Source organism: Enoplosus armatus, chromosome 10 (assembly GCF_043641665.1).
Source record: "Enoplosus armatus isolate fEnoArm2 chromosome 10, fEnoArm2.hap1, whole genome shotgun sequence".
NCBI lineage: Eukaryota > Metazoa > Chordata > Actinopteri > Centrarchiformes > Enoplosidae > Enoplosus > Enoplosus armatus.
Window position 1 is genome coordinate 4,877,028 of NC_092189.1, and position 18,167 is coordinate 4,895,194.

The window sequence follows — 18,167 nt, forward strand, 5'->3', positions numbered from 1 at the left end:
GAGAGAGAGTAGGTGTGTTCGTGTGTGTGTAGATGTCTATCTATCTGAGCAGCTATTTCAGAGAGAAAGGATTTCTGCCTCAGTAATTGCCTCGGCTATATTTTCCCCCCGAATATCTCACTGTGCGCCGTCCCCCCCCCTTCTCATTTTTCTTTGGTATCTATTTTCTCTCTGAATTTTTGTCCTCTCTCCTCCTGCAGACTTCCTCTACGGCTCTCACTCATCTTTTATTTCTCTTTTATTTTTCCCCTCCATCTCTTAGTCCTTGACATAAACCGTGATCTCACAGTGAGATCCATTAGAGAGAGAGAGACACACACACACACACACAGTACATGTAAGAGTCACATGTCTATTAATGTCCATTATAGCCGGTTTCTATTCACTGAGCTCAGACTAGACTGTCTTTGAAATGACTAAATGGTGCGATGTTTATTTTAATACAAATAGTGTGCCATCTGGTTTAGAGGTCCACACTGCAAACAGGAGTCAAACAGAAAACCCTGGTAGTATCAGCGTCACGCTCCAGTGAACTAAACACAACCCTGATGGACAGGGATGGTTAAAGGGAGGCAGGGAGAGACAGATGTATAGACGGATGGATAGAGACAGAAATAGACAGACTCAGCGAGCCTGAAATCATATGAGTGTTTCCATTTTTGTCTGTCAGCTGTGTTTTTATGATCAAGTAGGAAATCACATTTAAGTGTCCTTGTTTGCATCCATCAAATATGGCACAGTATAGAGTGAAACTGTCAGGGAAATGACACAGGAAGTGTCTCGTATTGCACAAAGGGCCCACTTCTCAGTGGCTTGAGACGCAAGTGTTTTTATTACGTTGCATTATTTTTAAATCACTAAATGTTAAACTCCAATGAATGAATGGTAGTGTTGCTTGTGGTCTTTTAGATGTGCTAATAATATGTCAATGCTGTGTTTACAGCTTGTTATGTGTGCCCCCAAGTGGCCTTAAATCAATGAATACAGGTTCATGGGTGACACACACCAACAGCGCGTGATGTCAAAACACCCACACCCACTGTTTTCTATGTAAGAGCTCACACTGGCGGCGTCTGTCCTATTTCCCAGCGTTGATGTGCGTCAGTTCTTAAGAAAAGCACATCTTTTGTATCACCTCTGCTTCCAAAATCGGATCCTGCTGCTGTAACTCTACTTTGAGTGTGTGTGTGTGTCAATTGACACTGGTCAAATGACGCGCCGCCATGTGTCGCGCTGTAGATTGGTTTGGTGGGCTGGTTCATTTTTACACAATGTAAATGTTGCACATCTGGTTTATTTTCTCATACTCGGTGAGATCTTGAAGTTCTGATTGAAAGTAACCTCCAATCTTTTTTAGTTGGAAAGCACACGTCTCCATCCTCCTGCCACGGTTTCCTGTTGACTCACTGATTAATACTAGTAATGAGCTCATGTGGAAGCACAGCTCATGTCTAGAAAACATTCTGATGGATGTTTTGTTGTTGAGCTCAAGCTGGATTTTTGACTCTATCCCACCCCCACCCCCCCCCACCCCCGACACACACACACACACACACACACACTCCAGCTAGATTTACTTTTATTGTTTTGTTGTTTTAACGGTCCGTCGTTTTAGGCTGAAGATGATGTCACCCTCCTCATCATGGTTACTAAATTGTTCCTCTGTTCATGTAATGGTGTGTGACTGAGGCTACGGTGCTGTAATATGTAAGACATGAGTTCTTCAGTGGACTGCTCTCTTTCTCCCTTCCTCCAGCTCTTTCCTCTGCTTTAATGAGCCTGTTTGTTGGATCGATCTAAGCCAAGATCTGGCCCAGCGAATTGCTTTATTTTGCTTTCAATTACTTTTTGGAAGCGATAATTTGGCAATGGACATTTATCCGTGTGTCTTGTAGGTTTTATCTAACAAAGTCATGTGTTTCCCGCAGCAGCAGTAACGGTTTGTTTTGAATAAATAGACGACCAACTCTGGAGTTTGCATTAGAGGCACAATATGCACTTTGGCTAAACTGACAAAGTAGAGTTTCAGTTACAGAAACTTCACTTTTTGACTTGTGTTTAAATTTGTTATCCGACGGTTGAGTTTTCATTGTTTGACATTACTATTTTATTTTGTTTTCGTTTGCGTTGTTAGTGTTACACCCCTGGCAGCCCAGGCATCTGGTGTAATGTCACTGCAGTCTTCAGTCCAGATCACTCCTGTTCAATAGGAACGATTTTATTGACAGGGGCACATGTTAACACAGATTAGCAGTGTGCAGCCACTGAACTGGTAAATTCAATCAGAGTAGTTGCATATGTCTAAGCTCAAACAGCCCGTTTCTTTCGCCTTAACTGAAACTCCAGTCGGTCTCGTGAATTGTCGAGCTGAAATGGCCCCGCGGTTAACGCGACACAGGCCAAACCACAGGCATGTCATGGCTTTTTTGAATTTGAAAACTAAAATATGTCTCGCTTTCTAAATGTCCCTCCATGACTCGTCCCTGCCCACATGCGCAAGCCAGTATTTATAAATCACACAAAGACAACCAAAATGGACAAATGTTTTGACTTTCAATGTGTTAACATAGATTTACAACATAAGCACTAATTAGATCATTTGAAATGAATGTTTTGAAACTGATGAATGTTTTGACATTGACTAAACCCCTCTGCCAAACAGCATTTGTCCAATCATAGCTCAGCACCCGTAACTAGGTACGGCAGGTCTGCCAAGCTTTGGATTTGTCCACATGCTGGAATGGTGTGCCCAGGGCTGTGGTAAAAGCTATTCCTGGAGTTTAAAGAGTTTGCAGGGTGGTGTCTGTTTTTTAAACCTTTTTCACAACCACATGAGCAAAACTGAATATGAAAACTGTTTAAATGGCGTGTTTATCTGCTCAAACGTAAGATGCTACATGTTAGCCTGGCTAACTAGCTTACTACGTAACCTACAGCAGGGCCAAGGAGCACATTATTAAATAACTAAGTTACATCAGTCAGTCCCCTTGACATTAGCACATTCACTGTATGGCATTTCCCCACCCTGGAAGCTACCAGAGTTCAGGCTAACGTTATATGTTAACACTCCAACAACCCCAGCATTTACATGACGGTTCGGCAGACAGTCGCGTAAATGGTAAATGATCTCACTTATGTAGCGCTTTTCAACCTTCACGGTTCCCAAAGCGCTTTACAGCTAAGTCTCGTTCAGCCATTCATTCACACATTCACACACACCGATGGCCACCGATGGCTGCCGTGCAAGGCGCTGGTCTCCATCGGGAGCAACTTAGGCTTCAGTGTCTTGCTCAAGGACACTCCGACATGACGCTGCGCCCCCATGCCGTCCCAGCGCCATACAGCGAAACAACACTGAACACTCTTACACTTCTCCTCGCATACTTATAACACTGGCACTAACTAGCTGTACACTTCAACACAGGAGCAATGTTGTTTATATTAGCGCAACATGTCTCCTACATGTATCATCAACTGGTGAGAGAATGCTAACTTGTCGGGACCCGCGGCTTTTTAGCCTCACACTTTGAGCATGGTATCATGCAAGTAGCCGTCAAGTGCATATTGAAGACCTTTTGACAGGGTTTTAGTTTTAAAACAAGTCGCCTGGAAACACTAAAAACTCATACTGGCTTTCAACCAACTCATGGAGCTAACATTCGCTTAAGGAACTAGCTAGAATACAGCTACTGTAATCCGCTAGTTACAGTAGAAATGAAAGGTCTGCTTTTGTCTACCTCTTGTCCGAAATCACAGGCCCACTGTTTCAAACTGGATTAAGAAATGAGTGGAAATCTGCCGTGGGTATCACTGATAATTGTGTGGCGCGAGAAAGGAAGCCGTGGCAGGTGAGGACTGGTGCGCAGCGAGTGACTGGTGTGGATGAATCTGCTTTACTTCTTCATGCCTTATAACTCTGTTTTCTGCTGCTTCGCATGTAATGTAATGGTGCTATGAATAGTGTTGAAGTCAGTCTCTCTCTCTCTCTCTCTCTCTCTCTTCTTTGTTTTCTCCAGGTCAGCCTACCAAATGACTCCAGCTGTGTTGAAGAGATTTTGCGGGTATGTTGCTTGGGTACACACACACACACACACGCACACACACACACACACACACAGGGTAATTGCACTGATTATCAGCTGTTTTCTGTTTGCTCACAAAGACCTTTTCGTCTCTCTCCCGAGAGTCTGGTTTTAAGAAAGAAGGGGGGGGGGGGAGGAAAAGAGAAACAGAGGGAGTAAAAGGCAGTGGGAGGGAAAAGAAGGAGATCTGTTGGCTTAGGTCAATGATTATACAAGTTTTTGTTTTTGTAGGATGACTTCATGCAGAAATCTTTTCCACAATTTTCTCCTCTCCTCTACCCTCCTTTCATCTCCCTCTTTCTCTCTGCCCTCCTCTTTTCCTATCTGCATGTCATCAAAACTACATCGAGCAACACTATTTTTCCACAGTGTCCCCTCTTTCGCCTCCTGTCCTCTCCTGTCTCTCTCTGTTTTGTTACTGTGCTCCCTCAGAGTGATGTCAAAACAGAAATGTTTTCCCACAAATCTCCTCGCCAGTCAGAAGATTTGCAGCTATAAAGACCAGGGGCCTTCTGCTTGGTGTCAAGTTGTCTCTTTCTGTCCTTCTTCCTCCCTGTATTTGTCATATCGCTCACTCTCTCCCTGTCTGCGCTCTCTCTTCATTCCTCTCTGCCCTCTGTCATTCACCTCTCCCTCCCTTCCACAAATCAATATGCTGGCCAACAGGCTGCGTGACAGATAGTGTGCTGTGAGCTGAATGAAAAGCCTTTGTCAATAATATCGGTGCGCTATTGAATGCAGTCTGTGGTTGTTAGCTGTGTCAAGTGGAAAAATCGGGGAGTTCAAAATGTGAGGTGGGGTGAATCGGAGTGGAGGCCCGCGGTTCATTTTTTCCCTTTCTGTGATGGCACAGCTACAAGTGGGTTGTCACAGAAACGTTGTCTTGGATGTTTTCACAATACAAGGTAACAATGTGTAACAGAGATGTTGTGTACAGAAGTCATCCTTCAAACGCAGCTGCTCAACGCTCGCTCGCTCGCTCGCCAGGTTGACTTTTGAGACTTTGGAGATGGAATAGACAGTGATGCTGCTGATGTCTCCCTTCCTTTGATTGGTGACTTTCAACACCCACAGTGACGTGCGTCTGTTCAAAGCCTGACTCAACTGCTAAATGTAGTTTAGTCAGGCTGGGTTACAACTTAGTGTAAGACTTACTGCTCCGACATGATGGCCCCATGAAAACGGTTGTTCTCTCATGCAACGGTTTTGTTTTTCAACTTTATTGAGAAAATTCACTTCATTCAACACATAGAGTAACACATGTTGCAGACAGTTTGTCATTGTAAAAGTTGCAGTAAATACTTCACAGTATAAAAGTCATTTTTCTGAAATTTTGGTGAAACAACCCTTTAAATTGACATCCATTTTTAAAGATTTGCTTGGAATCAGTTTACAGTATTGTAAAGTATATTTGTATTAGACTGTTGTTATGGTTACGTGCAGTTTCATTAACTTTGCACGGTGATTTCTGTTGTTTCTGTTGATTGTAGCTATGTTTGAGCTGTCCTACTAAACTATTTTATGGACACCCACCAGCCAATCAGAAATGAGAGATATTTATAGCTATGGTGAATCTTTTATCTTATTTCATAACTTTGGAAGACTACAATAAGTCTTAGAAAATGTCCTGATGTCTTTATGAATCTCATGATGACTTTTTCATAGGGATTTATTTTGTGAGCTGTCCTTTTAGTAGAGACAACCCTTGTAAATGTAATGATCCTTAAGATTCATTTTTCTTTTTTCTTTTTTTTTTTCCTTTTCAACAAAACCCACATTGTCCATTAGATGCGGCTACGTTGCGTTTCAGTTGTGCTATGGCTCCGTCAAGTCATCAAGCAGTCTGCTCTTCAGCAGACACATTTCCAACACGATTGCAGCTCATTTTTGCTGGGTTTGATAATAAATACTCTGTGGTTATACTTCTCCACAAAGACAGGAAGTCAGTAACGAATGAAAAGCATAATTAAATATGATGATATGATATTTTAAGTCTGTTAAATGCATTGAGCGTGTGAAGATGAAGAGAAGCAACGTGAGAGATATGATCGGCTCATGCACCCAGTGGGGTAAATGTACATGTTGTGTGTTTGTGCTGAGGTGTAATAGATGGTAGATAATGGATAATACAACTAATAGATAATAACTTGGAAATCACAGTGACATGAGGGTCTGTGCTAATGTGTGTGTGTGTGTGTGTGATGAGGTGATAGACTGAGTTAATCGCATACAATGGCAGTAGTAAAACGTTTATAGACACACACACGCACACTCAAATACATGCACAGATACACACACACACACACACCATCATGGGTGCCGTCTGTCAAAACACAGGAACTCTTCTAGGAGGGACATGATGATGTCAGAGAAGAGTTGCCTAGCAACGCACCGTATGCCGTCAGGCCAAGTGCGTTACGATTGCAGAGAGGGAAAATACACACATGCACATAGACTAGACTCACACACAGGATTGTCGAGCTGCACAGCTCACTTGTACACACACACACACACACACACACACACTCCCACACACACACACAAGCAAACACACACGAAAACATGAGTCATCTGATGAATATGAGTCATCCGCTCCAGAGGGGGTAAAGAGACGCATGATGGGAAATTGTGATGTCAGTGACCTTTCAAGCCCTCTGACCTGATGACCTGCTGTATGGCAGCTGTGTGAGTGTGATGTGTGTGTCAGTGAAGCAGAGACAAGTGCAACATTTACTAAATGTAAAGACTAATACTGTCTATAGTAAGTTATATATCTACTCCAACAAACATTGGAGTAGATATATAACTTACTAGAATTGGAATTACAATTTACACATTTAACTTTCAAGTGAGTGTCAGAGTTTGTGTGTGTGCGTGTGTGTGTGTGTGTGTGTGTGTGTGTGAGGGAATGAAAAAGAGAACCTGCTTATGTTATATAAAATTAGCTGGTAGCCTCACTTTGCTTTGCGAGCAGATTTCCCAGTATATGCAGTACCTTTCCACTGTTTGTGAGAAAGAGAAGCAGCCAACACCTAACAGATGATGTAGCTGCAGGACACAGACACACACACAAACACACACATATGCTTATCTTGTTAACTAATTGAAGCTTCTACATATTGAGACTGGAATTCAACTGAGGAGACTGTGTGATTAGAATAATTGAAAGGGGATGCTGCGGCTGCTGCTGCGCTGCTTAGCTGTAATGCAACCAACTGGAGTCAGCTTTTATTTTGGTAATTCAACAACTCTGCACTCAGTTCACTCTCAGCACACTGATCCCTGGTGTGGCACCAACTCCCCATGCTCCTCTTAGTTTATACTCTAAGTTATATTAAAGTCCACTCTGATGGGTAACGGTTCAGCACAGCCTTGACTGAATGCTGATTCTGCTCCTCTGCATCGACAATGTTGCATAAGCAGTCCCTTTGCTCAAATTTGCTCAACTTTAGTCATCATTGTTATTCACCAGGTACTCTCCACATGAGGGCAAACATACATTTATATATGTTATATGTTACATGTAATACAAATGTGTGTGTGTGTGTGTGTGTGTGTGTGTGTGTGTGTGTGTTTATTTAGGAGATGACCCATTCCTGGCCTCCTCCTCTCACAGCCATACACACTCCTGGGAAGGCCGATCAGACCAAGTTCCCCATCCCAAACAAGGTTAGTATGAGTTCTCTCTCTTTGTCACACTACAAACACCTTTAATTCAACAAAGTAAAAGCTGCCTGCTCACAGTAAGGCTTTACAAGTAATGTATGCTTCCTTAAACGTTGTTTTCATGTTCTCTACTTGTTCTCTGACCACATCCTTTACCTTTATTTGAGTCAGTGAGTGGTGGAAAAAGATGTGAAACAGTTGAAAAACCTCCACTCCTACACTCACTGGTGGCTCGCTGTGGAACTGAACTGCAGTCTGTCACTGGAAATCTTCAGTCTGCTAATTAGATCTGATTCATAAATTTCCTAAATTCACTGCGGCAGTGATTGCTGTGATTGAATCAGATTACTGTTGCCTCATCCTGCGCAGTGGCTCAAGTGACAGCCAGTGAAATTACAATGTTAATTAAGTATTGCATGTTTAATTCACCTCCTGTGAGGAAGTGGACGTACTCTTGACGAGAGCCACTTCTCTGCAGACGTCTGTACTGTAGCTCTTGATAATTTCATTTTAAATGTTTGGGTGCCACTTTCAAATAAGGCACCCCTGCTTTTTTAAGTTGTCATTAATGGCTTCATTAATGATTAATAGGCCTGATGCTTTATAGTCAGTTGTAAGCCATTAAGAAGAACACATTTTGGTTGCCATGTTGAGAAAAATCTCTTTGGCTGGTGATTAACCTCATGCAACAGGACACTTGATGTGTAGTACCGTGGAAAGTCAATTTATAAATAAATTATGAATACCAATATTTAACAATTTAATTCAAACATTTACAAGTGTATTATTAACCTACTACAATTTATAGATGACATGTTGACTTTTGCTGTAAGAATTATTATCAATGACTTATTAGCATTTGTAATTGCCCACTTGAATTATTACAAAATTCACTTTCTTAATGACTTGGCTATATAAAGACAGAGAGGTTTTTCACAACCTAGCTACACAAAAGTTATTCAAATAAATGACCTATAACTGATCTGTAAAGCATTAGTAAATGATCTATTAACCATTAATAAACAGTTAGTTACAATTTTAAACCCTTTATAAGGTATGGTCACACCAGAAAATGGCACAGCGATATTCGGCCTCGCATCTTTGCAAAACATTTGCTCCTAGAAGCTTGGTGGCATCGTAAGCAAGTTGTGGGCTAGTTAGTAATCACTAAGACCGTAAGCAGATGGGATCATGCTAATGCTAGTTTGTCACAATAGCTTCCCCAGAGCTTTTTGTTATTGAAGAAAGAATAAAGCTCCCCAAACAAACAAGCTTGCTAACTGCTCGCTAGCTGTCAGTTAGGAGGAGCAGTTTTAATGGAAGCAAATGGTACAGAACAGCTAATAAGCAACAATAAGTTCCTCCATTTTTAACTCTCCAGCTCTTCATTCCTTCATTTGTCAGGATGACTCGCTATTGGTCACCAAGTTCACCAAAGTTGAACTCGATGGGAACATTTTTTATAGCTTTACTTCGTCCCCACAAGCGAATTCCATTAGAATAAGTTGGTTTAGGCGCAAAATGTTGCCGTTTTAAATGCTGGTGTGACCAGGCCTACAGAAAAGGGATACCTTATTAGAAAGTGTACTAATGTTTGTTTGGCTCCTCTGAATCATCAGAAAGAGAAAAAAATCAACTCACTTCAGGTTAAAGAACACTTTTTCCATTTTCTGTTTAAAAAAAACGAGGTATCTGGCTGCTGTGTCCTTGTTTCCTGAGAAAAAAGCCTGTGGCGTGCAACAAATGATTTCCTGTTCATAAAAAAAGAAAAGAAAAGAAAAACAGAAAAAGAAGAGGGTTTTTAACATAAAGGGTGATAACAACCACGGCTCAACACTCAAAGAAAAGAACATCACTAACAGAGAGAAATTACAAGGAAATGACATTGTAGCACCGCCCACACTGTTTGTTTGGCAGGTGATGTTTGAGGTGAAGTGCAGAAACGTGACAACAGTAATCAACAAAGACTGAGACACAATAAAAGCAGGGACTAAAGAAGTGCCACTTCAGAAGATAGATGCTGGAAAAGTTTCTCCTGCTCCAACAAAAAATGCTTTATGACACCTCGTAATGTAAATAGTGGGAATATTTGTCCCATTAAAACCGACACAAATGTTATATTCAACATTTATCTCAGAAATGGCAGTAATATTCTGACTGAAACAGCAGGTGTAATGTTTCCCACGGCAGAGTGCTTTTATGAATCACTTTTAATATGCGAAACGTCGCCGCCAATGTGATGTTCAAAAGAAACGGCGATGTAAACACAGAGGCAGTAAATCTGACCTAGTAGTTAATGAATTAGGAAAGACTGTCGTGGCGCTTTCAGCCCCCCGAGCGACACGCTAATCCTGCCAGTGAGTTTTAAGAATGAGGAGGAGCGCCGACGCGGGGAGATGAGAAGATCTGAATTCTGTGTAATGGCATCGTTGCGCTGCTGTGAAATCAATAATGACATCTGTTGGTTTATTCATTCAACTCATCGCCCTCTGGCTTTCTCTCTCCCTCTCTCCAGGAGCCACAGCATGTGACCTCAGGCTACAACACACAGAGTAAGTTTCCCAGCGTCAACACTCACACACTGTACTGGCTCTGTGATAATTAACGCTGGTGAGGCCATAAAGGTAATTCCACCCAGAGGACGTAGGGGGAAAGCGGCTCATGTTCAAAATGAATTCATAGCCACAGGAGCACGATAGTCGGGAAACCTTTGCTTTTATCTTTCTGTGTTCATCTAAACACGTAATGAGACAAACATGATTTTACACCCACAGCTCAATAGATGTGATTGATGGTGGAGTCCATGTTTTGTTTTTTTTTATTATTAAAATCAGCGAGGATGCTCCCCCATAGGCCCATAGACTTTTGTCACTCGGCATTTAGATATTGATGCTGTGATTTGCAGCCATTCATGGACAATTACACATTTGGATCATTTATTTCCAAGCTTGCACTGAGAATTAAATTTTATGCTGCTATAATGATATCTATCATTATATAATAGATGCTTTGAAAAGTCAATCATGAAAAGTTAAAAGACAAAATAATCCCATAGGAAAGTCGTGGCTTGACTTTTAGATACCATTTACACCCCATCAACACATGATCTATATCTGGTTATCCTATTTAGTCAACCAAAAGCACATGTTACAGTCATGCGAGGTGCAAATGCACATAACGCACACAATTTGATCAGAATGGATTATCTGTCGTTATCCGGATCATGTATCCAGATACAAACAGGTTATTAGTCCTTAGACTCAAGCTCAAAATGCACTGGATCTGACACGTTCCACAACGCAACTCAGAAGCATCTGTTCATTGGTAAATGGCCACGTCTTTCAAAATGTACACTCCTGCGTATCAAACCAGGGACTTTTGGAAAGTAGGCTTTCATTTTGTTTTGGCAAACTAATATTTAAAAAGTCAAGAATGATCTTTCTTTGGGCAACAATTATACAACTGTTTTCATAGGTTTGGTGGAGTTACCCTTTAAATACCTGACACATGAAGATCATTCATCACATTGACACAAAGATCTTATAAAAACCAACATTGCCTTAAACCTGCTCATTGACTTGCAACATTGCTTGCAATTGCAAATGTATAGCAAAATCTAGAGACGTCTATAGAATCTCTTCTGTCTCATGATATACATCATTATATTGCCCAGTACTGCATGTAGTACATTACAGTAGCTCTGACTCCCAGTGTTGGCATCAGATCATCAAAAGCTCCTCTGAACTGGTGCTCTTTTGTTAACGCTCATGTTGTTGTGTTTTGAGATGTTTGTGATGTATGTAAAGCTGAAATATTTCCCCACTGGCAGGTTTCTCCTCTCCGATATGAAAAGAAGATATACAGCTGACTGGAATATAAGATGCAGTGAAAGGGTTCCCAAAATAAATCATCACCTCAAGTGCTCTGTCAGTCAGTGCATTTCAGTTTAAATTGTATTGTGAAGGGACATTTGCTTTGTGTTTTTACCCAACCTCCTGTTACCAAAGCAAACACACACACACACACACTAATTGAATAACAGTGGAGCAGAGTGTCATGTCTTCCAGTGTGACAATGGTAATACACATCTACAGTGATTTGAGCCTGGCTGCTTGTCAGACAGTAATCACTAACAACCCGAGACACATGCAAAACAGTGATACTTGAATGTCCTCTGTTGTGTTGCAGAGCGATGTACTGTATCAGCTAACAAGCCTGCTGCTAAACCACCGACTGCACCACAGAAGTCGTGAGTATCACTCTCTCTCTCTCACACACACACACACACACACACACACACACACATATAAACAGAGAATTTCTGACCCGCTGCTGCTGCGTTTGCCTCAAGGTAAAATTAAGCTTGACTCCTGGATGAAATTCACTGCTGGTAGGAGGAAGAAAAAAGATTGTGTGGATCAGAGCGGGAAAGTGCAGCTACATTAATTTAACGTGAGCCAGGAGCACATTGCAACATCTCTGGCTGCAGCCCACTCCGCTTCACTCACAGAGCTGTACAGCAGGATTCATGGCAGGGGGGGATTGGAAAGGCAGAAATCTCGGCTTGTAAATCCACCTCACGACTCAGATTCATCCTGTGCTTGACCACAACAGGCTTAATGATTTAGTTTTAGAAATTGACAGCTCACTAAACGCTTTCCCCCGGCTTAGTAACTGCGTCGGCAGGGCCTTTAGCCTTTCCAAAATCACAAACACAAGAGGAAAAGTATAAGGAATGAATTAAACATGTTTATCTGCTCAAACATGAGCTGCTAATGTTAGCATGTCCAGCTAACTAGCTTACCACCAACAGAAGCAACCAGACCTAGTGTTACTTGCAAGACCAAGGAACATTATAACCACATTTTTGGGGGTTATAGGTTACGCTTAAAAAAAAACAAAAGCCACATTCATGATATCACATTTGCTGTGTCTTATTTTCCCAGATGCTAGTCCTAGATGCTACTATATCAGAGGGTGACTTTAGCAGCTCTGTCCTGAATTTTGTTGGATTCGGGAAAGCTTGCGCTCCAGCAAAGTTGTTATCCACGATAGCGGATAGCACCACATTTCTGTAGCACATATTTAGGACTCCTCTTACCAGATTCTAGTTTTAAAACAAGTCGGCTAAAAACATGAAAAAGTCTAGCCAGAGCCAGTGTTTGCGACCAGCTCATGCTGCCAACATTAGCTTAATTAGCAAGCTGCAGCTGGTAAAATCTGTTAGTGACAGTCGTCATTTCAGCCAGAAAAAGAGTATAAATAGTCACCGAGGAGAAATGAGAAGCCTGCTTTTGTCTACATCTGTCTAAAATCAAGGACCCATTGTTTCAGAAATGATCATAAGTTATCACTGTAAAGTATACAAGCAAGAATGGAAAGCTTGACGAACGTAGCAACAGTAACTAAGGTTAGCGAACAGCCAATTATCCATTTTGAATTATAGCATTTCAAAGGGATGACACGTGCTCAGGGTTTGAGAGGGACTAAATTTGAACCAAACTGGAGAAAATGTTTGTGTTTAAAATCAGAATATTATACAAATCCACTTGTGGACACACACAAAAAAATTACAGTAGTTCTTCTTTCAAATGTTTTGCTACGTTCTTGTTTAATTTCTGTGTTCGTCTCGTCCAAGAGGTTCTTTGCTCAACTGTCATATTATCCCCTAAAAATGAGTTCAATATGACAACTCCTGCACTACCTCCAATGAGAGTCTTCAAGTGCTAAGTGCAATGAATTATTTATGCCATTGATGAAAGCTAATTTCAAAAATGTGGCAAGCGTGGTGTCAAAAAGGAGCTTTGGAAAATGAAGAAGACTTGATGGCCAAAAGATGATGCAAAAATCCTGCAAGTTTGGAAGAAGTCGAGGCACTCTATAGATAGCAGTAATTCAGCTGGTGTGATTAAAGCTCCAGGTCATCATGGAAACTCTCATTTCATCCTCTTTGGATACGTAGTTAAATAGTTAATTACGTCTCCATTAGGATGATGTCTGCTGGAGCGGTAGCGCTTTTTGTGGCTTATTACACTATTTTGCTTCCAAAGCCAATAAGCCTATTCCTTTTGATTACTATTGTTTAGCCCTGAAGTGTCATTTTTTACCATCTTGTATTCAAGCATAAATGCTGCTTTGTTTATTTGAGTGAAATAATTGTTATTGGTTAAAGAACAATGCCTAGTTTACTGCGGCCATTAGGCTATTCTCTGTTTTTACTGTGATGCTCAGCAGCCTAAAATGTTCAGGATAATGAATAGGCCTACCTCGTCTTATTCAAGAGTAATTGTTGAGGCTAATTGCTATATTCTTTACTGAATGTTTACTGTCCGACCATTACGGAAAATTCATCCAACAGTAATCCCTCTCAAATGGGCTCTGTACCTCAATGCCACATTAGGAACAAAAGCAAGAGTATTTGTGGTGTTTCATTTTATTTTTCCACCATTAGAGCAGCGAGTAGAGAGAGTGCTGTACCCCCCTGCTCCAGGAGTTTCATTACGCTCTGATCCAATCACATGATGTTGAGACAACTGCGTGTATATCTAACAGAGCGGAAGAGGTGAAGAAGACTCTCTTGTCTAGTGGAACCAGCTTTTGCGTTTGCTCACCCACTGAGCTCTCTGACAGTAGTGCAGAATCACACATGGTGCCCTGGACGGTGCAGCATCCTAGATAGAGCAAGGCACTAACACTGCCAGGGTTATGGGTTCAGTTCTCTGTTCTGCTCAGTGTGTAAAGACTCGGATGTTTGGCCTCCAACAAGTAGCAGGTCAGAGGAGGACAGCAACAGGACAATCAGCAGCCAAGGTCTTGGAGTGATGGTATTATACTTTACTAGCATAATACAAGTTGGAGTGTGAATGCACTTATTGTAAGATGCTTTGGACAAAAAGCGAGTGAGCCAAGTGAACGTAATGTAATAATGCAATGTGAATGTAAATTTCAGCACTACTAACACATCTGATGAACAAGTTTATGTTCATTTTCCAATGCATTCAGGTGTAAACACAGATCTTTTTTACTATACAAAAATTATGAAATCAAACATACCAATCTTGCTGGTTGTGTTGTCAAAACATTGTAATAAAAAATATGGATGAAAAAAAAAAAAGAAGCTTTTCATCCATACAGCAAGTATGCACACGTGTACATTAGTGCTTCATCGAAACACATTCTGCAGGAATCAATAGAAAATGACCTCAAAAGCTTGTTGAGCCAAAGTCTGTGTTCACATGTCTTTGTTGTTTACAGACTGCTGCAGAATAGTGAACCACAGTAGTAGTGTTCAACCTCTAAGTTTTTGTATATGTGTTTCTAGCACTTGTACTTGAAAACTAACGTTTTCCGCTTGTGACCTCTTAAAACAAAACAGTGTCTGCTCTCGACCCCTCATCACTGGTTGTGTCTTCCACTCACGATTTTTTCACCCTTGTTTCATTTGAATAATTTTTAGAGGTAAAATTATGCCATATTTCACAAGGGAAAAAGATTTTTAAAAAGAGAAAAAGTTAACATTATTTGGTGCTGCTTTACTATTCTTTTAATCACCTCGTGACCCCTAGGTTTGTCTTGTGCCCCTTGTCAGGGTCCTGACCCCCAGGCCAGGAACCACTGCCTTAAACAAACCTTGTGACACACAGCAAGTTACAGTATGTTTCACATTTTGCTTTTGGTGTAGCTTTTAAATACAGGTTGGACTGGGAAGCGGCAATGGCCACCATAAAAAGCATGAGGAAGAGCATCAGGCATAGAAGCTTAAATGCCATTAAAAGAAGATCCAAGGTGACCTTGTGCAGCAATGGTCTCTGATCAGATTGCTGGCCTTGACTGTGGACAGTAATACAGAGACATTGGCAGGACACTTGCTCAGCTTGAGAGTTTGCCCTGCGAGCTACTCAAGTGAGAGGCAGATTTATGTCTGCGTTGTGTTGTGCAGTCTGAGTTCATGTGCATCTGAAAATGTCTACAGCCGAGTGTTGAGCAATTAGTCATTAGCTGAGCGTGGCTTTGATTTAGCTTCGGAAAATATTAACATCCCCTCAGACAAACTTCCGCGAGTAATGGAGCTCTACTCCCGCTTTACTTTAAGGAATAAAAAGACTCCATTTTATGAAGGCAATTAAGAGCCTTGTAGAAATCTTTGGCGCTGTGCTTTCTAAGCTCTGCATGTCATGGATGCTTTAGTCCATAACTCATTTATGTCTGACTGCGTCTGTCCTCATAGATGCTTCCACTCTCTCCTGCGTTTTATTCCTTTCCCCTCCATGCTTCCTCTCCTCCGCCTCTATTCCGTCTCCGTCGTCCTCTCTCTCTCTCCTCCCCCGTCTCTTCTCCGTCATTATCATCTCCATCTCACTCACTATCTCCCTCTCTCCATCTGTCCCTTCTTATGAAATAAAACATGAATCCATTATTCATTCATTCAAACGCATCTATCATCGCCCGCGTGCTGCACCGTGCCCCTTGTCGGCAGAGCCTTTTTTTTTTTTTTTCGTATTGTGCTTCAGTTATTCACGACTTGCGCGGTCCCTTCTGAAAACAGCACAACACTGGGGAGTGTTTTTTAGCGGTGCAAGCACTGACAAGAGTGGTTCGTGAGGCAGTAAAAATCCCTTTAGGGGATTCTCCTGTCATAACAATAGCAGTGCCAGCTTAAAATAACAGTAGTTTGTGTGGAGGGTTTATATAAAGCAATAAAACACAGGAACTTGCCAATGCACAGCACATAAATACTGAATAATTTGTGTGGTAAGGAGCAGGTGATGCTATGAGGGAGGTCATGTTATTGACTGTGTCTTATATATCTTTTTCATAGCCTCCATACGTCTATATTGTTAGGATTTCATCTGCAGCGTGGGGAGAATAAAACAGACCCAACTAATAAAGGAAACAGGGCAACAAGCAGGGCCTTTTTCTGATTAGATCCCAAAAAGTCCTGACGGAGGGACTGATCCCGGCCGAGCACGTCCTCTTTGTTTCCAAGGAATTCTTGGCTGTGGGTCGGCGTTTGTCAGACAGAAAGTTTCCAGGTGAAAAAACAATCTGGCTTTCCTCTCCAAGCTCTGAAAGCTGAACATCTGGTAGGTTTTTTAGCAGCAGCGGAGAGCTCCTCAGTCCACTGTCCACTTCCTCATTCCCCAACATGAGCCAGCGCTGGTTTTTTTTGTTTGGTTTTTTTGCTGTGTAATTAATGCGTCTGCCAGAGAGGTTCTTCAAAGGGAACACAAGCAGACAGGAGGTCATGGCTGCAATAACACGTGTCCCTTTGTCTCTGTGCAGAATGCTGGAGGATGACCTGAAGATCAGCAGCGACGAGGAAGAGGCTGAGCAAAAGGTGAGCGCTCCCCCTGCAGTCCCGTCCATTCATGTATCTATGCAAGTCATCCCATCTGTCCTCTAGTCGGTCACATGCGAGACATTAAGTTCATCTCTGTGACACTTGCTGTTTCATTCACCTGTCCAGAAGTCCGTTCAGCCCATGTTTCTGAATGCATCCATTCACAATTCATCCCTTGTCCCTTGTAAGTTGATCCATGCGTCCGTCCACCTTCAATCAGCTTTTATTCAGGTACCACTTCCATTAGGTATTTAACCCTTTGATACTTCCATGTCTCTTAAAGTCTGCAATGAAATTAAGGATTAACTACTTACTACATATGTAAATTAAGTACTTGAGTAAATGTACTTAGTTACATTCTACCACTGACTAACCTTTGTGACTTCATAGGGGTCAAGGGTCAACACCTGTAACGTGAATTGTTTACTAAAGGATCATAACCAATAAATGACAGGCAGCTATTTAGTGAACTCTTCCGCCTTTAAGGAGAATGGGACACGTGTTGTATGCCTTTATTAGTCAGCAGACAGCAGAGAGGTAACAGAAGAAAAGGGGAGAGGGAGAGGGAGATGCCCCCCCCTGGAAGCAAACGTCGCAGTGAATGATCAACACCTTAACCCTTAAACCACCGGGGCACCCCAAGCTGCTGATAGCAAGCACTGATGGCGGGTTACACCAGTCTGTTCATGTGCAAGCCTCACCTAAACAGTGAGCAGAACATCAGCGTTTGGCTGGGGCTGAATGGGTTAACAGGTACATATGTGGAAGGAGTAGGAATAACAGTCATAAGGAGGCACATGCACATATATTCATTGTTTGCAGGTGCGAGGTGTCAATAAGCTGCACATCTGCACATAGCTTCTTCCAAATTCTTCTTTTATTCGACATAGATGGCGCAACATTTCGATCTCAGGTGGCGTACAGGGATGTACAGAAACCTGAGGAAGATATGTCAACAGTTACAGTAAGTAACTAGGTATATCAAAAACAGCTAAGAAACTACTAAGAAATTCTCACTAAAACTTCCAGTTAAGTTTGCGGCTGTAACAGTTTGAGTTTCACTGTATAAATACTGTGAA

General features: G+C 41.7%; 1 protein-coding gene across 1 annotated transcript in view; it reads left to right on the forward strand.

Moving 5' to 3' along the window:
- The window catches only part of aff2 (AF4/FMR2 family, member 2), a 130,696-nt gene that overhangs the window by 67,233 nt on the left and 45,296 nt on the right, over nt 1–18,167 (forward strand). Inside the window, exons 5-9 of the mRNA XM_070913206.1 lie at nt 4,017–4,061; nt 7,665–7,751; nt 10,264–10,300; nt 11,937–11,997; nt 17,031–17,085. Of these exons, the coding sequence (XP_070769307.1) occupies nt 4,017–4,061; nt 7,665–7,751; nt 10,264–10,300; nt 11,937–11,997; nt 17,031–17,085 (285 nt within the window). The remainder of the gene's footprint in view (nt 1–4,016; nt 4,062–7,664; nt 7,752–10,263; nt 10,301–11,936; nt 11,998–17,030; nt 17,086–18,167) is intronic.